This window comes from Dromiciops gliroides, chromosome 1 (assembly GCF_019393635.1).
Source record: "Dromiciops gliroides isolate mDroGli1 chromosome 1, mDroGli1.pri, whole genome shotgun sequence".
Classification (NCBI taxonomy): domain Eukaryota; kingdom Metazoa; phylum Chordata; class Mammalia; order Microbiotheria; family Microbiotheriidae; genus Dromiciops; species Dromiciops gliroides.
In genome coordinates this window covers 763,513,956-763,539,564 of record NC_057861.1, presented here as the reverse complement: position 1 = coordinate 763,539,564, position 25,609 = coordinate 763,513,956, and the positions used below count along the sequence as shown (strand labels likewise).

Sequence of the window (25,609 nt, the reverse complement as noted above, 5' to 3'; positions counted from 1 at the left end):
CCCCTTCAAGTGTCCAAAGGGTGGTCGTGAGCCCTGTCCCTGCGTGGTCCCAGAGAGCAGGACTGAAAGCACAAAGGGGCCCACGCAAGGTCAATACAAGGAGAAACCTCCTTAGCATGAGAGGTGTACCAGAGTGGAACAGGCTTCCTGAGAAGGGATAGCTACTCCTCCAAGAGGAGGCCCCCTGTGGTGGGGGACAAGGGGGTCCTTGGGGTGGCTAGAGGTGAACTAGAGGCCCTGGAAGCCTTCCCAGTTCACTTCTTCCCATTGGTCCTTAAAGCTTCCCAGAGTGGAAGGCACCACACCAGCCCCTGGGGGCTGAGCATTCAGAGGGACTATCTTGGACCCCAGTCTGTGCCTGGCTCCAGTGAGGACCTGTGGGATACAGTCCCTCCAGATATTTGGATGTTTGGGCCCCACCCTTAGCCATTGCCATCATCTTCCCTGACAAAGTATTGGGGTTTCAGGTGGTTTCTGGATGGGGTGATCTCCAAACTTGCTCTTTCTGCTTGGCTAGGTCTGTTCTGTAACCGCACTTGGGATGGATGGCTCTGCTGGGATGACACACCTGCCGGGAGGGTCTCTGTGCAGAACTGTCCCGACTACTTCCCCGACTTTGATCCGACAGGTAATCTTTCTTGCCACTACTGGTTTTGGCCAGGAAGATTTGGAGCCTTCACACTGTGGGAACGGGAGGTATACCTGAGGCAGAGTGGTCCAAGAGTGACTAATGCTCTCCAGAACCCAAGCCAAAGTGTTTCCAGAAGTAATGGTGGTGATGCACCAAGAGATGAGCAGGGAGGTGTGCAGGTGCCAAGGGTTCAGGGGAGCGAGGTGTTCCTTTGGTCTCAGGGTACGACAATGAGAAGAGGGTCAGAGGGGCCCCAAAGGAGGCGTCCTACTGATCTCTGTGGCACACTTCCCCTGGATTGTGTGGAGAAAGCTTTGTTCCCCTTGTGGGGGACTTCACTTGGCACTCACAGCTGTCCCTTGGCTTTTGGCATGAGCACATCCGATATTTCCCTTTGATGTTTCCTTGTCCCTTGACAGAGGCACCATCTGCGTGCTTGACAGGAGATGCCCCTATTTTACTCATCAGTAAACTGAGGCACAAGCATCAGAGATGACCCATGCAGGGCCATACAGCCAGTAAGCATCACAGGCAGGTTTTGCCCCAAAGTCTTTCCAGACCCCGGGTACAATGACCCATTGGAAGCAAGTCAAAGGTCCTAGAGCCTAGAGGCAGGAGGTCAGTCAAGGCAAGCAAATAACGCCTGGGGGCAAGCCACAGATGGAAGCCTGATCCTGAGCTCATTTGTTCAGGGGTCTGGGACAGCCCTGAGTGAGCCTCCAGGTGCCAAACAGAGGGATGGCCATTGGGTAGAGCCTACATTTGCTTATAGGACTGCTCTTATGTGGCCAAGCATAGGGACCCCTCTGCCAGGACCAGGTATCTCTGAGAAGACTGTCCATTGTCCTTATTGTCTCCTATGCTCCTCCAAACCTATTGGATCAGCCATGGAGTATGGCCATGCAGGAAGGGATGCCATGATCAAGAGCTTCATATGAGAACTTGAGGGGCTCCCCAGGGCAGGTTTCCCCAAGAACCATGGGAAAGGCTGTGAGGAGGCAGACTTAGGCTAGAGGCCTGGACAGGTTTCCTCCCAATGAGCCCTCTACCCATATAGGAGGCTCTTCCCCACCAGAAGACTTCAAGCAGAGGCTGGGGACACCAGTTGGGCACCTTCTGGAGGACATGCTGGTTCAAGTAAGGGTCACACTGGATGCCCTGCCAACTCCGGGACAGAGAGATTCAGCTGGTCTCACAAAAGATAAAAAGCTGCTTGTCCTCCTATCCCAGAGTCTCCTTGAGTGGATAGCTGCAAACAGACTGGTGAGGGAGACCACGACAGACTTGTTGGAAGCAAAGGAATGCTATGATCTTCCCTTGCAAAGAGACAGAGACACCTTGGGTTGGCTGTCACTTGACCCCCTGAAAGCCATTCTGAGCTTCTGCCTTTTTATAATACAGGAGCCTCCCAATCTCTGAGCCTTTGCTTGTTCTGAGCTCTTGACATCTGTGAGAAAGCAGAACTGCTTCCCCATCCAGGTCACTGTGTGAGCCTGCATCCTGTTGTCATGCGACCTATTGCCCCCAGCCTCCTCTCAGCATTTCAGCCTCAGAGACCTGAGCTCACTTTCTCGTCAGGGGCAGGTGCCACATCCAGCATCAGCCAGGACAGGGTTCAAGCAGGTGCCTGAACTTCATGAGGATCCCATAGTCAGGCTCCCCAAAATGATCCCCATTGAACCCTCAGGACAACAGACAGAGCACTGGGCAGCAGAGCAAAGCCTTTTCACTGAGGCCAGCCTCCAGAGTCCCTTCCAGAAGGGAAGGGAATGGTTATGGTTTCAAGCAGAGGGGAGGTCAAAGATATCCCCGTCTTTGTCCTAACAGGGAGCCATCTTAAAGAAAGGCCCAGGGATGGTGCTGCTGTCCATGGTGCCAACAGGCAGTCTCTGCCGTCAAGGCCAGTGTCTCTGCCAGCCTCACTTGGAAGCAGTGCACACTCCCAATGCCTCTTGAGCGTGTCGGCCCCCCCTCCTGTGTTGCTGGGGACTAACCTGTTAATGTTATGTTCTATTCTCATAGAACAGGCCTCCAAGTACTGTGATGAGCGTGGGAACTGGTTCCAACATCCCGAGAGCAACCGGACCTGGTCCAACTACACATTGTGCAACTCGTTCACATCAGAGAAAGTGAAGGTGAGCCCGGCCTCCAGCCCCTCGAGGAGGCGGGAGTGTTACGGCTTGTGCCCTCCCCGTAAATGGCTGGCTGCCACCGAGGTTCAGTCAGCCCTGCTTTGGCTCTGTGGGAGTCACCGAGCCACTGCCCTCTGGCCGAGGGTCAGAGCAAGGAAAGATGAGGTCCAAACGCCTAGGGGTTCGGCAGCACTTCTGGGGACTCCTCCTACTCTTCACACCCCCCCAACACTTTAACCAAAGTCTGATTGCCTTAGAGGCCTGCCCTGGGCATCTGGTGTAAGGACTAAGAGGCACTTGTCAGGAACGCGGGGGGAGGAGCATCGAAGTACAAAATTCCCAGACTGAAAACTCCCTCCTGACACCCCCTCCCTCCACTGAAGATGAGCACATGCTCTCTCACGTACAACCTCAGTGGCTTTGGCCTGAGAGTCCAAGTTCCTACTCAGTCACATAGCCAGTGTGCATCAGAGACCACGCTTGAACCCAAGTCATCTTAACTCTGAGACCCGTTCACTATCCATTATGCCATACTGCCTCTCAAACACAAATATCAGGAAACCTTCTAAGTACCATCACTTTGCAAAGTTAATATCATTGATAAATTGCTTTCAGATACTGAGAGAGGAGCACACACAGATGACCAATGGGGAAAGCAGAGAGTCTGTTGGTTGAAAAATCTGGGGAGAGCAGGGAGAGGAACAATCGATTAGTGCCTATTATTGGCACCCAAGATTCCTGATGGCTCTTGGGAATGGTAACAGGACCTCAGTCACCAATATACTCAAGCACTGAGTCTGGGCTGGACATACTCTAGGCTTTCTGGGCTATCCAGAAACTCTGAGTCAGAGGGTGGGGGAGTTTTGTTTTTATTTAGAAGAAAATCCTGATGGCCGACCAGATAGCAAAGAGATCTGACAAGTGCCTCCTGGCACAGGCTGCATGTGGGCACAGGCTGCACATGGGCACAGGCTGCACGTGGGCACAGGCTGAGGGGGCCAGAGCCCATTCTCTCCAACTGCATTAGATCCTACTTCCTAATGGAAAGGTGTTTAACAAGTCTGGTCTAGCTGAGACTGCGTGCTCACTGAGTCACCACATGCTGATTAGTAGTCCATAAATGACAAGAGTCACACGATGGAGTACACGGATTTCCATAAATGTTGGAACACAGCTCCCAACACAGGGCTTCTGGCCACCCTGAATGGCAGCCCTACCTGTGTTACCTACATGCCAATCCAGGACTACTGTTGCAGGAACCACAATGGAATGAATCCAAGAGACCCAGCCTCTTGGGCAGGACACCCCATGGCCTGGCCAGAGGGCTCACAAATGAGGGACCTATTGCCCACTTCATCTCAACAAGGAAATAAATGCACGAGCCCTTTAATGAAATTCAGGAGGAGAGACCGATGGCATTAGGCATGGCAAACATCAACGGTCAACCTCCCCAAAAATGACATCAAGAGGAGCGGTCAAGGGAAAGGACCACAGTCCTACATCAGCAGCTTAGAGCAAAGATCAAAGGCAGCTCCATCTTAGAAGAAAGATGGTCAGGCAGAGATATCTCTAATCCCCGCCTTCACCCACAATGGGCTTCCAAGAGGGAGGTATGTGAAGCAGGGCCCCAGCTGAGAGAGAACTCACACAAGGACAAGCATCTTGTCAAGTGGATAATTGCATGAGACCAAACATCTTCCCTCTGGTGAGAATGGTGCACAGTAAACTGCTCCGAAAACTGACCTGTGAAAAAGCCTTGTTTCTCATGCCTGTTTGGGGTTCCAAGAGTTGCAGAGGAAAGTGTCTTGTAAATCCAAGTCCTCAAGGAGGAAGATGGGGCTGCATGTTTTTTAAATAGACATATTAGTGGCTTCCACTAATATAGTATTAGAATTTCTTCTGGGCAAGTCACTTTGTCCTCATTGCCCCGGAAAAAAAAAGAATTTCTTAGAGAATTTTGTCATTTGTTATTAGAGATAATATATTACTAGCTTCGAAACCTTTGTCACCTTGGATAAAAAGTAATCATTCCCATGTCAGTGGACCTACCAGTGAAGAGAGATTCCCCGGTGGCTCTGGCATGCTTGACCTGGATTGCACAGAGAAGTGGGGACTTCCTGGCCATTCGAAATCCCAAACTATGCAAAGGCAATGATGGTCATGCTGGTCTACCAGGCACAGTCCAGAGAAGAACCCCACTAAAATGATACGCTCATCTCTGATGAGGATGCCTTTTGGGGAAGAAGTGTCTTTCTCCAAGGGATCAGAAGAATCTCGGTCAATGGTCAGTGAACAGGCACTATGCTACATGGCAGAAATACAAAGAAAAGGCAGAATATGATCCCTCCAGGGATTTAGGGTCCTCACACATTCAGATGGGGGAATAACATGAAAACAAAGACCAGCAAGAGCTATGGGGGTAGTCTCAGGAAGGCATGTGCATTAAAGGAGATCAGAAAGGCTTCCTGAAGGAGGCAGAGACCTAATGCCAGGGAGGGAGGAGGGAGAATGCTCCAAGCCTGGGGCCACTAGAGACAATGCAGAGTGAGGATGTAGTAGGAGGAGCAGCAACAAGACAGATTATGTGGTGGAGAGTAAGGTGTGAGCAGTGTGTATGAAGACAGAAGGAGGTGAGGCAGAGTGGACGTTGTCTACACAGTGGGAAGCAAGGCAGGGTGGAGATTGTCTACACAGGGGGTGGTGAAGCAGAGTGGTCATTGTCTACATGGTAGGCAGTGAGGCAGAGTGGTCACTGTCTACACGGCCGGCAGTGAGGCGGAGTGGTCACTGTCTACACGGCCGGCAGTGAGGCGGAGTGGTCACTGTCTACACAGCAGGCAGTGAAGTGGAGTGGTCACTGTCTACACGGCCGGCAGTGAGGTGGAGTGGTCACTGTCTACATGGCAGGCAGTGAGGCAAATGTGAGGCAGCCTGCCCAGAATTCACTGCCAGACATAAACCAAGCAGGAATGTGTGGGTCAAGGGATAATGGAGAGGACTGCCCCAAAGCCCACCGGTCCCCAAAGGCCCCTTCAGTGTCTGGCAATGGGCCCTGAGATTCCCAGTTGAAGGGCAGGGGCATCATCTGTGGCAAGGGGCCCCTCCATTAATATGACTCACCAGAAGGGCCACACTCCCAGAGTTGAGAGTCTCCTAGCCGATATGGCCCATGGTGTTTCTGGCAAGTGCTCATCCGGCTTGGGGAGAACCGCCCCCCCACCCAAGGCAGCCCATGTCACATGGAGACACGACCGGGCATCAGAAGCTTTTCCTGCCTCTCTGCAACTTTCCCCCGTTGCTCTTGATCCCACCCACTGAGGCCAAGTAGAAGGAAGCTGATTCCTCCCGAGTCTGCCCTGGCCTGCTCTGGATGGAGCCACGCTGGTTCTTTGGGGTCACTGCTTCCTCTTGCTGGAATTCACTGCTAATAATCTGCTCAGGAATTTTCCCAAGAATCAAAATCACACTCACTGGCCTGTGACTGGGAGGTTCTGTTCTCTGCCTTTCTTTTAAATTGGGGCCTTATTATCTGTCTCCAGGCCTGAGATGTTTCTGCTCTTCTCTGCAATCACTTCAAGCTCTCAGCAATCAGGTCTGCCCCTTCTTCCAGGGCGCAACGATGTCATTGATGCATCTGGGCCAAATGACCCGAGCTCACCAGGAACTGGGGGCTCCTCTGTGCTCTCCCCTTTTATCTAGGCATGCAGTTCAGTCCTCCCTGAACTAGAGATCATTCTCTTAGGGGGAGAAAAAACAGGCGCCAATGAGCAGCTCTGCCTTCTCACCCTCCTCCCTTCCTCCCCCTCCCTCTCCTCCCCATACTTCCTCTCCTTCCCCTCCTCCCTCTCCCCCTCCCCCTCATCCCCCTTTTCCCCCTCCTCCCTGTCTCTCCCTTCTCCCTCTCCTCCCCCTTCCCCCTTCCTCCCCCTCCTCCCCATCTCTCCCTTCTCCCCCTCCTCCCTTCCTCCCCCTCTTCCTCCTCCTCCCCCTACTTCCCCTTCTCCCTTCCTCCCCCTCTCCCTCCTCCCCGACGGTTGCCCAGTTGAGCCAGAGGGGCCCCCCTTCCTATTGACCTTGGCTTCCCTCCCATCCCTCAGTTAAGTTGTGGTCTGAGCAGCTGTCCCTGTCCCCTACAGTCATGCCGGTCTGTAAGTCCTCTCTGCCCTCACTCCCACTCAGCTGCTCTGCTCTTTGGCCACTTTAGCCAGCAGTGACCTGGACAGGCCCTGCAGGAAGGGGCAAGTTTGGCTGCTGGGAAGGAAGAGAAGGAGGTTCCAGCGGCAGGGAAAGGCTCCTGGGGAAGGCCCGCAGGTCAGCAGGTGAGGACACGGGCCAGCGGTGCTGCATGGGCTCTGTCCCTCAGCACCCCTGGGCACCACCCTGCTCCCAGAAGTCACAAGATTCAAGGGAAGGACTCCTGCCCTGGCCATCAGCCTTCTCGACAACTTTAAAAACCAGATCCAGGGGCAGCTAGGTGGCGCAGTGGATAAAGCACCGGCCCTGGATTCAAGAGTACCTGAGTTCAAATCCAGCCTCAGACACTTGCCACTTACTAGCTGTGTGACCCTGGGCAAGTCACTTAACCCCCATTACCCCACAAAAAGCAAAAAACAAAAAACAAAAAAAAAAACCAGATCCAGTTGGTGGAAAAGATAAATGTCCTTGCAAAGCCTGGGACTTAGCCGCAAGGATTCGGACTGCTCCCCTGGGACCAGCCTCCACTGAAAGTACAGACAGGCAGCTGGGCAAGGGACATGAGCCTTGGGGGGATAGGGCCCTTTCACAGAGGGTGAAGCTGAGACCTGGAGAGGGGAAGAAGGGTCTCCCCCGGTAACCTGCCTGGGAGGTGGTTCCCCCCCAACTCATCAAGATGGGCTCTAAGCATGTGGGAGGCAGACCTGAAGGGTGCTCCCCCTTCTCCCGCCCTTCCTCCTCCACCATCCTGCACCCGTGCCAAAGGGGGCTGGTGGCAACTTGGCTCCACTGGCAGCTGTAACCCTGGAGAGGGCCCTGGGGGCGTGGTGGAGGGAGGAAAAAACAAGACAGGCTATTCAGCCCCCTCATATCCAAGTATGCAGGAAGAAATAAATCGGGCCCTCTTTGGCAGAACGGAGGGAGGCTTAATGGAAAACAGCTGAGCAGAAAAGCCCGCTGCACCCAGAGCCCCCGAGCCGCCCAGCTCTGGATCACGACAGCCGCTAATTCACAGGTTCAGGAAGGGCACGGCAGCCTGTGCCCACAGCCAAGGCTCCCTCCGTGCCTCCCTTCTGCTCTTGGGCGGGGGCTTGGCAAGACACCAAGACAGAAGCAAAAAGCTCTGCCCTCACCTGCTGGGGCCCTTCCCAGCCCCACCCCAGGCAGACCTTGGCAGAGCCACTCCCTTTGGGGAGTGAGCCATCTCCCCCCCCAACCCGAGCTGCCTCAGAGGGGCTGCACCCTCCAGGACAGCACAAGAGAGGCCAGTTTTCTCTGGCCACAGAGGAATGGGGGGAGGGGGAGGCCATAAAGCAGCCCTAGGAAGGGCTGGGGGCAGCGGGGGGAGGGATGGGCAGGCCCCGGGCTGGGGGAAGGGGCAGGCAGAGGCCTCGACTGCTTCCTTCTCTTTCAGGTGGCCTACATCCTCTATTACGTCGCCATTGTGGGACATGCCCTGTCGATCGTCTCCCTCCTTGGCTCCCTTGGAATCTTGTTCCATTTCAAGTGAGTACTTGGGGCGGGGGGGGGGGCGCACAGCGGTAACGCTACCCTTCTTTTCCTCCTCTTCTGTCTTGTCTTGTCTCCTCTCCTGAGTGTGACCACGAAGGGCAGAGGAGGCCAGGAGCCCTTCTAGGAAGGGCCTTGGTGAGGTGAAGCCCAGCATGGAGAGGGGACGCTTACAAAAGCTGAGGAGAAGACTGGGGAGGGAGGAGTGACAGACGTCCTCAAGTAGCAAGGATGCTGCGGGAAGGGGGGATTCCGTTTCTTCTGCTTGATCCCGAAGGGCAGAAGGGGAGAGATTCAGTGAAGCAGATTTAGGGTCAGCGTCAAGTAGCAAGAGCCGGCCGGCATGGAAGGCGCTGCCTGGAGAAAAGGGGGGCAGGGCCAACATCATCTTTGCCCTTGTAGCCCAAACAAGAGCACATGGGGAAAACTCCCCCAGATCCAGCAGCTGGAAGCAATTCCCACCCTGGTGAGTTGTGCAACTTCAGAAAACAGGAAGAGCCGCGGAATCTCCCAGAAGCCATCAGGCTGCTTTCCATTTTGCAAATTCCCCTGTTTCAGAAAGATGCACAAACAAAGAGCAGAGGGGTCTCTTCATGAAGTTAGTTTTGAAAAGTCAAAAGCTTACAAAGCCAATGACTCGGGGATTAATTGCTCGAATTCCAGTGAGAGAATCTTCAATCATCTCCGCCAGTCTCTGGAGTGGTGCGCAGGGGGAGCGATTTACTGGAGATGCTTCGGAGCACGGCTCATTTTTCACCTGTGCTTTGGAACAATGAGGAGATAGATCATTGCGGCTTTCACACATTTTCTATTAAAAACCTGTCACTGGAGTCTATTATTTTTACAGCAGCCATGAGAAGTTGGCTCCTTGCCTATGTTGTCTGTTTGGCTTTAAGGACATGAGGGGAAAGGTGCCTCTCAGAAGGCCCATGGCCACAAAGGGGCATTTCCTGTCTGGTAAAGGAGTACGAGGTTTCTGGAGCATCGAGGTAAAGAGCTTGTCCATTTCTAACACCTTAGGATGGGTGGGAATATGCCCCACAGGGAAGGCTTGGTGGGTTGCACACTCAGTCACCTCCCCAAGCTCACAAACCTGCAACTGGAATCTGTGGAGGGGAGAAATGGAGTCCCTGGGGACGTGCCCTGATAGAACCATCTTTCCTTCCCTCCTCTTCTCTATGTGACCCCAAAGGACAGAGGAGACAAAGGACCATTCGGCCTTGAGGATGTAGGAAAATGCCCAGCCCGGTCTTCCTCCAGCCTTGGGAATTCCAAACTTCCTGGGCCTCTCCAGGCAACCAAAAACAGGGGATGCAACCCTCGACTGCATAGAAAGAAGGCCAGGGCCCTGAACGAGAAGTGCGCGAGTCCTGCTGAGGTCAGACGATGGCTAGAGGAGGAAGCACAGAGGACAGCACTATGAGTGCACTCAAAGCAAGGCCCATCAGGCTTGGCTGAAGGTTGAAGGGGTCGGTTGTGATCAGTCCAGCCAGAACAGGACAGCTGTCATCAAGTATTCAGAAGCCACCATGGGGAAGGGGTCTTAGACCTTCCTGCTAGTTCTTGGAGAACCCTAGGAGAAGTGAGTGGGATTGCAGTGAGGCAGATTGGGCTCCACTTAAGAGAAAACTCCAAAAGAGGTGAGAGCTGCCTGATCCTTAGAAGTTCTGGGCTCACTGTCGCAGGGTTCTTACAGGGAAGAATCATTCTTTTTTTAACCTTAAAAGTATTTTATTATTTTCCAGTTTCATGTAAAGATAGTTTTCAACATTTGTTTTCATAAGATTTTTCGTTCCAAATTTTTCTCCCTCCCTCCCTTCTCTCCCCCCTCCCCAAGACAGAAAGCAATCTGATATAGGTTATATATATGCAATCACATTAAACATATTTCTGCATTAACATGTGAAAGAAGAATCAGAACAAAAGGGGAAAACCTCACAAAAGAAAAAAAAGTAGAAAAAAGTATGGTTCCATCTGCATTCAGATTCCACAGTTCTTTTTTCTGGATATGGAGAGCATTTCCATCATGAATCCTTTGGAATTGTCTTGGATCATTGTGTTGCTGAGAAGAGTTAAGTCTATCACAGCTGATCATCGCACAATGTTGCTGTTACTGTGTACAATGTTCTCCTGGTTCTGCTCCCTTCACTCAGCATCAGGCCATTTAATTGGGGAAGAAGAATTCTTCGGCCAGCTGTTAGGATGACAACATGGGGAGGGCCCCAAGCCCCTTCCCACTGAGTCTGGTACCTGTCCCGTTGGCCTATGTTAGTCAACACCATAAGAGAATTAAGTCTTCCAAGCACTTCATTACTAGATCTAAGGTGCTGAAGGAAGCTTTACAAATGCTCTCACATCCGGTCACAGAATGATGGCTTTAGAGATGAAAGGGACCCCCGAGGTATACCTTGTCTGACCTGCTGATTGTACAGATGAGAAAACTGAAAAGCTAGAGGAACTGCCAGTTCGCACAAAGTTGGCAAGAGGCTGAGGTGGGACTTGAACTCAAAACATCCAGTTGCAAATCCCGGGCTCCAGCCACTTCTCTACTTACCAGGTCAGATGGCAGAAGCATTTCCTGAACCCAACAGTTGTGAACCTTTTCCGTCTTAAAAATGATGGCGCTAGGGCAGCTAGGTGGCGCAGTGGATAGAGCACCGGCCCTGGAATCAGGAGTACCTGAGTTCAAATCCGGCCTCAGACACTTAACACTTACTAGCTGTGTGACCCTGGGCAAGTCACTTAACCCCAATTGCCTCACTAAAAAAAAAATGATGGAGCTTTTGTTTTTGTACATTGTATCTATTGGTAATTACCATATTAGAGAACAAAACATCTCAAGATTATTATGAAAATAGTTTTTGCTCCAGGGACCCCACAAAAGGGTCTCAGGGACCCCCAGAGCATGCTTTGAAACATGCAGCTCCAACCCTTTAGATAGATAGTAAACTCATATTCTTATATTTCACCTATGTGTGAGGCATTGAAGGTCAGGAAGAGAGGTGGTGAGAAGGATAAAACTCTTAATTATCACTACATTGCCACCTTTAGTTAGCACCATTGATTTCAGACTTATTTCCCAACATTGATTAGGACCCTTCAATGGAGGGATGGTCATGGGGATCTGTTAAGCTTGAACTGTATCTTCCCTAGAATTCCTGAGTTCAAAACTGGCCATCTTTGGTCTGTGGGCTGAAGGAGTCTGGGACAGGCTAGTATTTAAATCTGCATTGCATAGTGCTGTTTTGTATTGTTTGCTTGTCTTTATTAACTATTGCCAAGAGAAAAGCCGTGGGCAATGCCTGTCCATCACTGAAGAGGAGCAACTCCACTGTGGAAAGGTCACATAACCAGGACTACCTGGACTGCAGCAAGATCAGGGGAGAGGCAGGATTGCCAGAGGCCATAGCTCCCTGGTGATCCCCACCCCGGCTCTACACAGGCAAAGGATTTATGCAAGGACGAGGTTCTGCATCCAAAAGGCACTTACAAGGTTGGACTAAGGAATGGGTCAATGGCCAGCAAAAGGTGACAGAGTGAAAAGCTCCCTCTATGCTTAAGCATGTATTGAACTGAGTGGATTTGAGTTGGCTCTGAGGCTGGATGGATGAGGTCCCTAGCTGAATTTATGATGGAAGGAGAGCAGCATTGTACACCTTCCTTGTATTAAGCTACAGCCCTAATGAGAAATAGAGAGAAAAGGGTTCTTTGGGGGCATGTCAAGTCTCCCACTCACCCCACCCCATACACTTATACTCATGGGGATGGTTATTCCCAGCAGTGATTCAAAAGAGGCTCCCCCTGCCCTGAGGCACTCTTGTGGAGGCCTCTCTTTGTTCCTTTTTCTCCTCTTTTCTTTCTGACTCTGAGCATCACTGTAATTATGTTCTGTTAGTAGGAGGGAGGAGCAGCGTTCCCAGCCCCAGGAGACAACATTGATTTCTATAATCTGCCAAACTCAATGCAGATATTAAAATACCATTACCTAGGACTCCAGATTTGTTTTCTCCAACATAAAGAAGGAAAATATCAATTCTAATCCTCTCAAAAAAGATGCTCACACCAGATTCAAGCAGTGGAAATCTCCATGACAGGGAAGAATAGCCCATGGGTAGCTTGTGGCCCAGAACATTCTGCAAAGGGACAAAATGGAGCCCTTTGCTTCCATGGCACCCTGGACCCCCCAGGACACCTTTTCCAATGACGGGGAGCATCCGAGTTAATGTAACTCTGAGCTGCCGCTGCGCCATGGGCTTAACCTTGCCATGGATAGCATCACTGTCCTGCCTCACCGCCTTTCAGGAGTGCCTACTGTGGGCACGACCCTGGGGGCCCAGGGCTAATGAATGGCAGAGGCCATGCCCTTAGAGAGGCCCAGCGGCAAGGCTGCTAGCCCTTGGCATCACCACAGAGTTCTCCATGGTGCTTGGCCCACAGGGCTGCCATGCAGCCTCCGGGCAGCGCCACCAGGGATGTGTCAAGCACCCCTCCTGCCTGCAAGCCAGTATGGCCAGGAGGCAGGGCTCCAGCCAGCCCAAGGCATGTTCACAGCCAGGGAGGTCTCAGACTGGATCAGACCCTCCCTTAGAACGGTCCGTGTCTGAATGCGAATGAGGATCACTTCAAACAAGGGAGGAATTGAGAGCCAGGAGAACTGGCCCAAGCACTCATTTTACAAATGAGCCCAAATCACTGGCTAACTCGAGAAATTGGGCTCCAGGGCCTCCAGTGTCAGCTCTGCTGCTCTGAAATGAGATGGGAAGAAAATTACCTCTTTATGTCTAGTAACTGAGCCTCACAGAACTACAGCATCAGGAGTATAGCAGGGAATGCCCGGAAACTCTGAAAACACCAAAATCAAAGAAATGAGCCCACCTCAGATCTCTGTACCCAAATGCACCAAGAATAAGTCGCAAACAAGTAAATCAGGCAGACAGAAATGTGTTTCAGGGTGGGCTTAACTTTTCCAAAAGGAACATGGTCAGCCAACATTGTGAAATACCTACTATGTGCCAAGCACTGGGCGAAGTGCTGGGAAGACAGTCTAGGAAACAACACACAATGATGATGCAGCCAAAGGGCACAGGGGATAGAGTGCTGGGTCTGGAGTCAAGAAGACTCGAGTTCAAACCAGGACTCAGACACTTACTAGCTGTCATTTAACCTTGTCTGCCTCAGTTTCCACATCTGTAAAATGGGAATAATACTAGCACCCACCTCCCAGGGTTGTTCTAAGGATCAAGTAAGATCATATACATTAGTGATTATGTACACACGTGATACAACACAGGGTCAACTGGAAATAATCAACAGAGGAAAGGCATTAGCAGTATTAAGGGAGAGTATTGCAGAAGGTAGGATTTAGGCTGGGGGAAACCACGAGCATAGGCAGCCAGGGACTGCCAGGCTGAATCCTCCAGGTGAACAGCACCAGAATACTTTAAGAAGCTCTACAGCATGAAGTCTTGGTCTGGAGGACACAGACCCCAAGCATCATGGATACACTTCAGAGAGTCAGTGGATGGAGAAAGAAGTGACATCTTTATTTCACTACCCATAGCTTATCATGCATTTTACTTAAGCATTTTAAACCCTGATCCTGAAAAGAAAGGACTTTGAAGGTGTTGCCAGCCTGCTGCCGGGTTGTGTGCAGGACACACAGAAGGTGAAGGGAGAGGGAGACAGCAAGAATTCCCCGCACAGCTCTGACTTTTAAGAAATGCACAAGGGGGCAGCTAGGTGGCAACAGTGGATAAAGCACTGGCCTTTGCTTCAGGAGGACCTGAGTTCGGATCCAACTTCAGACACTTGACACTTACCAGCTGTGTGACCCTGAGCACTTAACCCTCATTGCCCCCCCCAAAATGCACAAAAGATAGCAGCAAGGGCAGGTGATGGGGACAAATGCAAAGGCATGACCCAGACTGTCAGAATGTCGGGAGAACTGAAGCTAAAGGTGAGCCGGGATTGCCATAGGAAGGGAGGGGTAAACAAAACAGAGAGAGGGAGTGAGCTGTGTCTAAAGAAAAGAGGAGCCTTCCCAGTGGGGTTGGATGGAGACTCAAAGCTACCTGGACGCTTCATTGTCCTTGGCTGGGCGGGGCTGGGGATTTGTTCTCTTTTCTTCTGTTACCTGCCCTCCTGCCTCTTCCACCCCTCAGCACCCTTATGGTGACTCCCTTAGTTGAGCTGCATGTTCGGTTTTAATTAAGCTCTTGTTTTCTCTCTGCTACTTCTCTCTATTTTCGGAGGCAATGCTCACAGAATCACGCATCATCTTTCTCCATCAAAACTGACAGACAAGTGAAATTCTAGCCAGTGTTGCCTTTGGTTGCCATGTCTGCTTGTCAAACAAGCCAACTTCTGGCTCACTAAGGTGCTTTTAAAGGATCTTTGAGTCTCTTTGTTAAGGCAATTGATTTGTACCATGGAGTTAATATTTTCTTCTTCAGTTATGTCTAACTCTTCATGGTCCCATTTGGGGTTTTCTTGGCAAAGATACTGGAATGGTTTGCCATTTCCTTCTCCAGCTCATTTGACAGTTAATATAGTCTGTGTTTATGTCCATTCTTATATCTATACCCCATTTTCCTTCATCAAAACCTTGTCTAAATGGATTGGGATGGAGGTGCTTTGGGGATGGAGATGGTTTTTTTTTTTATCCTTTTTCTGGCTTTGTATTAATCTTGAGTTTTTATCAAGTCAATGTTTTGTTTTGATTTCTTCCCTGCAGTCAGTCAGCCCCTTTAGGGTTTGCTTCCACAAGTAACAAGTTGTTTCCCATCTGTTAAATTAAAACTATAACCAATTTCACAGGGAGAGCATGTAAATATTGTTCTGCGCTTGCTACCTCCAGCACCTTCTGATTCTCATCTCAAAGTATTCATGAGGTATAAAGGAGAGGCTTCTCTGTCACTGCTCTGAATCCTTATTCCTGGCCCATGTTTCCCCACCTCATTATTATCATCCTCACCTATTCCTGTCTTAATATGGGAGTGCCTGTTAACTGCACGGACACGGATTTCATTGGAAGCATCCAATCCAGCTCTTTTTAGAGTCATTCTGTTCTGTTCATCTTCTGCAGCAGGTGCAGGTGCCAACACTGCAATTCCTTTCCTGGTCACACTTCCATGGTGACCAACTGTCTCATGAAATGATACTTCTTTTTGCTTTAGTCTATATAGTCAAACCAACTGTGCCGGGTTCTCTCCAAGGAGATCCGGTAAGAGTTATCCACGCTCCCACGGGGCTCCTCCTCTCCTGATTTTGTTTCTGGGGGAAAGGCCACAATGCATATCATTTCCTTCCTCTAGTTGGTTGTCCCGCCCACTAGATCCTGGACAAGGACGTCTAAAATTCCAACAGTTTGTCACTAGAGGATTCTGAGCATCCTCTGGTTCCCTTTCTGCCAATGTGCTGGCACCACCACCCCCAGAAGCAGGAGTGGCCACACAGGACTGAGGACACTTGGAACTTTTCCTTGTTTTATTCATTGCACAGAGTTCCTTGCTGAGTGGTCAGTCTGCTGGCAATGCCTTTCCCCCTTGGCCAGTCTGGACTTCAGATAGCAGCCTCTGTTTGCCGGGAGAAAATGCACTCCAAGTTTTCTAAGCCCTGACTGAGAACAGAGCCATGCAGAGGCTGTGTGCCTGTGGCAGAGTCTCCTCCCTCCACCCCAAAAAGTGCCATCTGCAAGACATGTGGAGGAGGCTCCACAGCCTAGAATCCTGACCCAAACCCAATGAGATGGGCGATGGGTACAGTGTTAAGGCTCCAGAACTCAACTTCACCCATTCAAGGTGGGGCAGGCATGGCCAGACCAGTTTTTGATCTGGGAGTTTTAGTGAAAGTTCTAGGTGAAGGAACCTGCTTGCCCTGGTAAGAGCCCAGCTGGAGGGCTGTGGTCAGCCTAGGTGGTGCCATAGTGCACAGAGAGCTGGGTCTGGACTCAGAAATGACTCCTCTTCCTGAATTCAAATCTAGCCCTAGACACTTCCTAGCTGTGTGACCCTGGGAAAGTCACTTCACCCTGTTAGCCTCATTTTCCTCATCTGTCAAATGAGCTGGAGAAGGAAATGGAAAATTACTCCAGTATCTTTGCCAAGAAAATGCCAAATGAGGCCGTGAAGACTCAGACACAACTGAAAACGACTAACAGCTCCAAGTCGGTATTACATTGTGTAACATGTGTGTTACACGTAGTTGACGTTTCCGTCTGACAGTCTGCAAAACCACCATCACAGGCAGATGTCACAGAATTCCAAGGCTCCAAAGCTAGAAGGGACCTGGAGGGACACCTAGTCCAATCACAGATGAAGACATGGAGGTCCAAGGAAATGAAGAGACTTGTCCAAGGTCACACGGGTAGGAGACATCCATGGCAGGATTTAGACCCAGGACAGACAGTTGATGTCCAAGGTAACCAAAGCATGCATCGCGCCCACTGGAGGGAAGAAGGATCTTTTGAACTGTGACTATATCTTTCATTACGGCAAAAAGGAACTGGCTCTTCATCTGTCAGTTGGTACAGAAGGCTCCGGGGTCACTGGCCACCATCTGACTCAGCTGATCGCCTGACGCCATCCACCACTGCTCCTGAGGCCGAGCCTTGGCCCGGCACTGTGGCAATGGGGCCCTGCCATCACCACCCCCTGCCTGGCAGCTTTCTCACGGGGCTCCCTGCTCCCCTCTGGAGGCCCCTGGCATGCGGAGGCTTTTATACTTCATGGGAACAAAACGCAGCTGGAAAGACCCTGACATCTGTGAGAAGAAGCTCACTGGGATGGGGCTCTTGTCAGGGCATCCCGAGCCTTAGCTCCAGATGCTAGTGATTTGTGCTGGTGCTGGCAGCACCAGCTCCCAGGGTGAGCTCATGGCTGTTTGTTTCCCAGGGAGGAGGGGCTGCCCAGCTGCCTTGGGAGCCCACGGCAGTAGGGAGACAGAGAGGACACCTCCAGCTTCAGAAGTGATCTGCCTGGCAAGAGCACTGCACAACAGGGAGCCCTGTCAATTGCCCAGAATAGTGATAATCAATAGCATTGACAGAGCACTTACCCTATGCCAGGTGCTGTGCTAAGTACCGGGTAATTACTCTCTCACTCGATCCTGCCACAGCCCTGGAGGGAGCTGCTACACCTTGAAGATGGAGCCTCTCAGCTTCCCCCCACCCCACAACATGTGCCCCTCCTTCCTGAGCTCGCCCAGTGTACCATGGGAGCCACATTCCACACCTGTGTCTTCCCACTTGGAAGCCCACACCACAGCTCATTTACAGGTCTGAACTGTGGAAGGGCTTCACAGGGAGAAGTCCGTTTGGCGTGGGGAGCCAGCTGTGGAATGCTCTGTGATGCCTCTGACTCAGTCCGGCACAGCCTCGATTCTTGCTGCCCAGGTCCCCTCCCACCCAGTGCGACTTGTGGATGGCACTACTTTTTTTAGGGCACGAGTATGGTGGTCAAAGCTCTGGGCTTGGACCCAAGATCTGAATGTGAATGCTGCCTTAGGCCTCAATTTCCTTGTCTGTAAAGTCAACATTATAAGAGTGAGATATCCTAGAAACTCTCTGGGAATAAGGGAGGGAGCTGCTCTCCCCTTGCTGGTGACTTTACCTAAATAAATCTCCCATCCAGATGGATGGAGCATTTCTGGTCTTTAGGGAGACAGACTCCTCCCCTTCAGACCCCAAGTCATTTAATATCCAACCCCCTTTTCTCAAAGGATGAGAACCCTAATAAGGCTCCTCCTCAAACATGGGTGCACACTTGCATGCCTTTGCACTCATAAGCATGCACACACACACACACACACACACACACACATGGGTCCCTCACCCCTCCTGATGTGCTCATGAGATCATAGGAAGTAAACTGGAAGGAGCCCAAGAGGGCCCCAGGCTCCTCATCTGACAGGTCAGGGATTTGGGGCCCAGCGAGGGAAGGAAGTCACATGCACATGAGAGCATGAGAGGCAAAGGGTTGAGCCCAGTTTTCCTGGCTCCAGAATTAGCAGGGCAGGAGGGAGCAAGAGAGGGGTGTCCATGTCGCCTCCTTTATTTACAATGATCTCAAGGACTGTCAGGAAACTCTCAGAAGCAATTGGGATATCAACCTTGTGAACCCGGAATTTTATATGCCCATGGAAGTCCAGGTGTGGAAGCTCCCTCCACTGATGCAGCTCAGTGTCCAGAAGACCTCAGAGTCCTAAAGAGGTGCCTGGGGCACCGGACAGTGACTTGCTCAGGGTCACCCAGTCAAGTCAGAGGTTCTTTTCAAGATCAACTGTCCACTTTTTCACTGACTGTGTAGTCCTGGGGAAGAATGAAGGTGACACATGAGTCATGTTCTGCCCCTCTCCAAAGTCCGCATCCTGCCACCATATGTGTGTATGTGGGTATGAAGATATGTGTGTTCATGTAGGTAAGGTGTGTGTGTGTGTGTGTGTATACATGCTTATGAGTGCAAAGGCATACAAGTGTGCACACACTCAGGAGGGGAGGGCTGGCTGCCAACCATGAACTTCTCTGAGGACTTCTTTCCTCATGTTACCTTCCCAATTCATTTCATGGACATTTCTTTCATGAAGTTCATGCTTTGTTTCTTCACCTTTGGTTCGGAAGGAAGCAGGGTGGGGGCTCAGAGCTTGAGTCATTCATGCTGCCCCCTGCGTTTCAGTGGGGCATCAGGGCTTTCTGATGGAGGGTGGCAGACTCAGGAGTGGGGCAGGGCACGGATCATCTTCATTCTTTCCCAGGACTACATGGTCAATGAAAAAGCCAGGACTTGAATCCAGGTCGGCTGCTTCCCCAAGCTGAATTATTCCTTTCTCAGCACCCTCTGCTGCTCAGATTGCATCATGAAGAGCCCTTGGAGAACACTGGTCCCAGGCACCATCTCTTTTCCAGACGTCTGTGCCTTAGGCCAGGATGCGCTGTCTCCAGCACACAGACACTAACACATCTCCCATGTTGCCTGTCTTTCAGGAGCCTCAGCTGCCAGAGGATCACACTGCATAAGAACTTGTTCTTCTCTTATGTGCTGAACTCTCTCTTCACCATCATCCACCTCAGTGCAGTGGTGCCCAATCCTGACCTCGTGAAAAGAGACCCTGTAAGCATTGCATGTTCCTAGATTTACTTTGTGAGATGGTGCTGGGAACAATTCTCAGACCTGAGTCTGAGGGGAGGGGGAATACTTCAGCAAATAGAAGCTTCTAGCTTTTAGACCCTGCCAAGCCTCACCCAACATATCATCTGAGGTACCTTCTCTCACATGATTCCAGAAATTCTGGGACTCCTCATTCACTCAAAAACATGGTTTAGAAGCCTCTGGGATACAATTAATTCCAAGCAAAGATATTGAATGAACTGGCACAAAGGAAAATTCTCAAAAGAGCATTTTCTCATAACCCTGGGACACACTGTCCCACACATTGATATATCATTAATGGGGAGGGGGGAAGCACCTAAGTAACACATGTTGAAAGACACACCTGTAGAAACCATGTATGGCCAGGGTATAATTGAGGAGGGAACAGCATGGATTCTTTGTGGGAGGATCACGGATATTTTCTGGTGATGTCATTGAATTGCTCACTCCATTCTAGGTGTTGTCTGCCAGATGTTCAGCCACTGGTCTTTAATTCCTTTTCCTATTCGTATTTTTGTACCTATGACTCTTTTCTTGCTGTTAATACCTTCCGTGGAGCATTATCTCTAGTTGAAAAGATGTGAACAATTTAATAATGTTTTTGACATAATTCCATATTGTTCAACAGAATGCTTAGATTGATTCAAAGTTTTACCCAGAAGTGACTTAACCTACCTGTCTTCCCACATTCCTCTAATGCGGCATTTTTACAATCTTTTCTATCTTTGCTGTTTCGATGTGTGAGTCAGTTATTTTAATTTGCATGTCTCTGTGAAGATACTGAATACTTTTTCACATGTTTGTTGATAGTTTTGTTGTAGGTGATGGTCAAATTGATCATGAGGCGTCCCAAAGAATTACAAGACTCAGTGACTCAGTTTCCCAAGTTTTATTAAAACACTGTGAGGTTGGGGCAGCTAGGTGGCACAGTGGATAGAGCACCGGCCCTGGAGTCAGGAGGACCTGAGTTCAAATCCAACCTCAGACACTTAACACTTACTGACTGTGTGACCCTGGGCAAGTCACTTAACCCCAATTGCCTCACACCCCCCCAGAACCAAACAAACAAACAACAACAACAAAAAAAAAAAAACACTGTGAGATCACAGGAGAAAAGTGTCTCCAATAGAGAGAGGAAAATGGTTATATTTATAGTGAGAAAAGTAAGTTATCTACTCATTATCTTAATCTCCTCCTCCTGGGAGGTTCATATCCTATTTTGGACTTCCTGGGATCCTAAGACATCCTCCAAGGAGGGCACCTTTTTCCCTAGGGGTGTGTTTTTATGGTTTAAATGGCATAAGGTGAACCTAAGGACATATTTGGTCTTTTCTGTGCATGTTCATGAGGACATACTTAAACTTGTCAGAGCCAGAGGGTCTCTCTATTTATGATATCTCTTTACTTAAGATCTGGTTTCTAGGTGCAATTTCTACTTCCTGTCATCTAGGAATATTCATGGCTATTAAAGGTTAATGGTCCTTAGTTACTTTCCCTAAGCTTCTGTCAGAGGATTGGTTGATAGGGACCCAAACCCTCTAGTTACAGTGGATAAGAAAGAAACCCTTAGTTTCTCTGTTAACCCTTCTGACTACTATTGATAACTCAAGTCTTAGGTTATCTATTAACCCTTTCAGAGCTCAGGTCTTGGGTTATCTATTAGTTCATTTTAGAGCTCAAGTCTTAGAGCTCAGACCTTAGGTTGTCTGTTAACCCTTTTTAGACTCTTCCATCAGCTTGATTGTTAGTAGTTGATATTTCTTCTTTGGAAAACTTCATATTTTGGGGTCATGATTATTGGAAAAAGACTCTTGTTCTTGCAGATTTATCTCAATCCCCTAAAGAGTATTTATTTCAGCCCTTTATTACAGAAGTTCCATGAAAATACTTTCCCATTCTATCGGGATTTTTTTTTCATTTCATTTACTTATGGTGATTTAATTTGTGCAAATGTTTATAAATTAGAGGGAATTGATTTTACCTTTTATAATTACTCCTACCCTGTATGATTTTTTAAAAACTTCCCCTACTTATAGGTAACAAAAATAATAAAAAATACTATTCTTCTACAAGAATTTTGTTATGGTAACATTTTGCAGATTGTTTATCCATTTGAAAGTTACAGGGGCAGCTAGGTGGCACAATAGATAAAGCACCAGCCTTAGATTCAGGAGGACCTGAGTTCAAATGCGGCCTCAGACACTTGACACTTACTAGCTTTATGAAGCTGGGCAAGTCACTTAACCCCAATTGCCCCACCAAAAAAAAAAAAAAACAACAAAACAATTCAACGAGTCCATTTGAAAGTTACTCTGGTCTATGGAATACGACAGTGGTGTCAAACTGGACATAAGGATGTCTGCAGGCCACATATTGACAGTTTTTAAATGTGATATTTTATTGTGTTTTTATTTCTTTTGTCAAATAAACATTTTCATCTGGTTTGGGGCACTTGGGGGTGCTGTAGGTCACAGCTGCCTGTCAGATTCCTCTAGTATAAGAGGCTGACCTCACTCAAGTGCCTTCCGGTTTTCCCAGAAGTTCTTGTCAAATGGGGTTCCTTCCCCAGGAGTTCATGTCCTTGGGTTTGCCAAACTCTGGCTTTTTGCAGTGTCCATGTCTAGGTCTTGCTTATCCAATCTAGCACAGTCATTTCTTCAGCTGTTGTTTATCCAAGAAAATGTGGGTAATTACTGATTTGTTGTAGAGTTGAGGTCTGCCATGTCAAATTCCATTCCTACTTTTTCCCATTATTTCACTTGATATTCTTGACCTTTCTTCCTTCATGTCTAAAGGGCGGTTTGTGGTTGTACTGAGCACTGGGGGTGCAGATATAAGCAGAAAGTACAGTCCCTGCCCTCAAAGAACTGATATTCTAAGGAGGGGGGAGAGGGAGCAGGGAAGAAGGTCAGCCAGCCCCAGATGGGGCAAAGGTAGAGAAAATCTGGAGAGGAGCCTGGAGAGGAATGAAGTCTGTCTCTTCTGTCTCCGAAGGTTATTTCCCTTTCTATCTCTTCTATCTTCTTTTCCCTTTGCAATGCACTAAAAGCTGTTTGTTTTGGAGTTCTCTTATATCCTGGGACTTTACTCAAGCTATTCACGGTCTCAGGAGGGGAGGGGTGGGGGTTAGTGATTCTCTAGAATTCTCAAAGTGAACCTTTTGCTATTGCATCTGCAATTAGAGGGAACTTAGCATCTTCTCAGCCAACACTTACTGCTCAATTTCTTTTGCTTGTCTTATTGGTCTAGACAGCCTTGCTATCAGTATGTCCAAAAAATGGAGATCATGGATTTTTTTTTTTTTTTTGCTTCATCCTGATATTATCGAGAGACTTCTGCTGGTTCTCCATTACAAAAAAATGCCAGCGGGGCAGCTAGGTGGCGCAGTGGATAGAGCACCAGCCCTGGAGTCAGGAGGACCTGAGTTCAGACACTTAACACTTACTAGCTGTGTGACCCTGGGCAAGCCACTTAGCCCCAATTGCCTCACACACACACAAGACACACACCAACAAACAAACAAAAAATGCCAGCTCTTATATAAATGCTTTTGATCATATTAAAAGTCCTTTTGTTTAATTTATTTAATCCTTTTATTTCAATTAGTCAGCAGCCATTTATTAAATATTTTTTGGTCACAGATACTGTCATGAATACTGTGAATACAAAGAGAGCCAAAAAAATGGTCCCTGCCCCCCAAAGGAGTTCACTGGTGTCTCCAACTCTCAACAGATACTAATCTTCAGGATTTGAGAACAAGAAACCCAGAATTTCTGGGAGTTCCCCAAATTATATTATTTTGTATTTTTCATATTTTATTTACATCTTAAATAATAATGAATGACCATGATAATAAATAATGCATGATTTTTTCTGTGGTAGGGTTATAATAAAGTTTCAGAGAGTTTCTGCAAAAATATTTAATAATAAATGCATGGTTTATTATTATGAGTCACTATGTTATGACAATGATTTAAAACATATCTGGCAATGAGCTGACTGATTTCCTTTATTTTTTCATAAAACACTTCCAACAGTTTTCATACTTTTTACTCATTATTATGAATGTCTAAGCAGTGTTTTATAAGAAATATTAGGGTTAGTCATATTTACAAAGAATTGTAGCCTATAACAAATAATCAAACAGTAGAAAATGCTAGTGACAATTACTGGAGAAATAAGTATGTTTATGGCTCTCTCTTGGTGAGTGGTTCTTGAAAATGAAATAAATATTAATAAGTATATATGCATAGTACGCTTTAGTCAAATCCTATGATAGTGTTCCAAGAAATAACAAGTTTTAGAAGCAAAACAAGTCCTTAAATTAGCCATTTTCACATGAGATTCTGTTTAGCTGGGAGATGTGAATGCTGGGTTTTAGGGATTCTCTGCATGTCACCGGTTCCATTTAACATTCGGGGACTCCTTCAAAGCAGTCGTGTTTATTGTTAACCTTCAATTCCCTTAGGAGACTTAGACAATTTCCTGACTAACTTTTTTTCCAGCGGGATTTGGGAGTTAGAAAAACATATAAATTTCTCAAGAAGTGCCAGGAACAAATTCCTTCAAGTAAACACCAAAGCTCACATTCTGATGAGTGAGCCAACTTGCAAACTACATGCATACAAGATATATGCAGCGTGAATGGCAGGCCATCTCATAGGGAAGGTATTCATGGGCTACAGGGGAGTGAGAAAGGCTCCCAGAGAAAATGGGATTTGACCTGAGTCTTGAAATGTCAGGAAAGCTCAAAGGCAAAAGCAAGAAGTAAAAGGATCCCAGCCATTAGAGGCAGCCAGAGAAAAAGCATTAGGAGATGCAAGATCACGTGTAGGGATGTGCAGGGGAGTAAAGCACAGGAAGGCTGGAAGGGGGAAAAAAGCCAGCTTGAAAGGGCTTTAAAAGCCAGACAGTACTAGGGAGCCAGTGGCGGTTTTGAGGAGCAAAGTGACATGCTCAGATCTGTGCTTCAGAAAAAAAGATCACTTTGGCAGCTGAGTGGGAGCATTTACATAAGAGCTGGCATTTTTTGTTTGTTGGTTGGTATGTGTATGTGAGGCAATTGGGGTTAAGTGACTCGCCCAGGGTCACACAGCTAGTAAGTGTTAAGTGTCTGAACTCAGCTTTGGAGCTGGGGTGGGTTTGACATAAATGAGTATTGACTGTTTTCCATCTTTTTCTGTATCTATTGATACAATTATGTGATTTTTTTTTGTTCTTGTCAGTAACATGATTAAGGATTTATTGCTTTCTTAAGTACTTCAACCATTTATAAATAGAAGTCATCTAATATAAACTCTACATTTTACAGACAAGAAAACTGAAGCACAGCAAAGTTAACTGACTTTCTCAAGGTTATACAAGTAGTAATCTTGGATTTGAAACTGTTCTCTCATCAAGAGTGCTCCCATAGAGCACACTTTCTTGATTACTTAATTACAAACATAATACAGTTATAATGAATATTTTGAATATGTAGCCATACCCTTTTGCTTTATTTACTACTTTTCTTATTAGTATTAGTCTAAAGATTTATTTCTCTTTTCTATCACTACCGAGTTTGTGCATCAGGATCATAGTTGTCTCAGAAAAGGAGTTTGATAAAGTGCTTCTTCTCTATTTCTGTAAGCAGCTTATATTATATAGGAATTAGTTGCTCTTTAAGTGTTTGATTGAGTTCATATAAATGCAACTGGACCGGGAGATTTTTTTTTCCTTTGGAAGCTCATTTATAACTTCCTTGATTTCTTTTTCTGAGACTGGACCATTTAGATTATTTTTCCTCCCTTTGTTAATTTGAGGTTTTTGTTCTTTTATTTCATTCCACAAGCATTATTAGCTTAAGAGCATCTACTGTTTTTAAGGTACAATCAAAGACAAAAAATGTCCCTGCCCCCAGGGAGCATATAATCTGCTAATAGGATACAACTCATAGACAAGTAAGAAATACAAAGCACACACCAAGTAATACAAAGTAATTATCGAGGGCAAGAACACTA

The 25,609-nt window shown here is 48.1% G+C and overlaps 1 protein-coding gene across 1 annotated transcript in view; it reads left to right on the top strand.

Annotated features, from left to right (window-relative positions):
* CALCR (calcitonin receptor) overlaps positions 1 to 25,609 on the top strand; it is a 117,909-nt gene that overhangs the window by 74,689 nt on the left and 17,611 nt on the right. The window contains exons 4-7 of the mRNA XM_043975804.1: positions 518 to 628; positions 2,654 to 2,766; positions 8,372 to 8,463; positions 19,445 to 19,571. Coding sequence (XP_043831739.1) covers positions 518 to 628; positions 2,654 to 2,766; positions 8,372 to 8,463; positions 19,445 to 19,571 — 443 coding nt within the window. The remainder of the gene's footprint in view (positions 1 to 517; positions 629 to 2,653; positions 2,767 to 8,371; positions 8,464 to 19,444; positions 19,572 to 25,609) is intronic.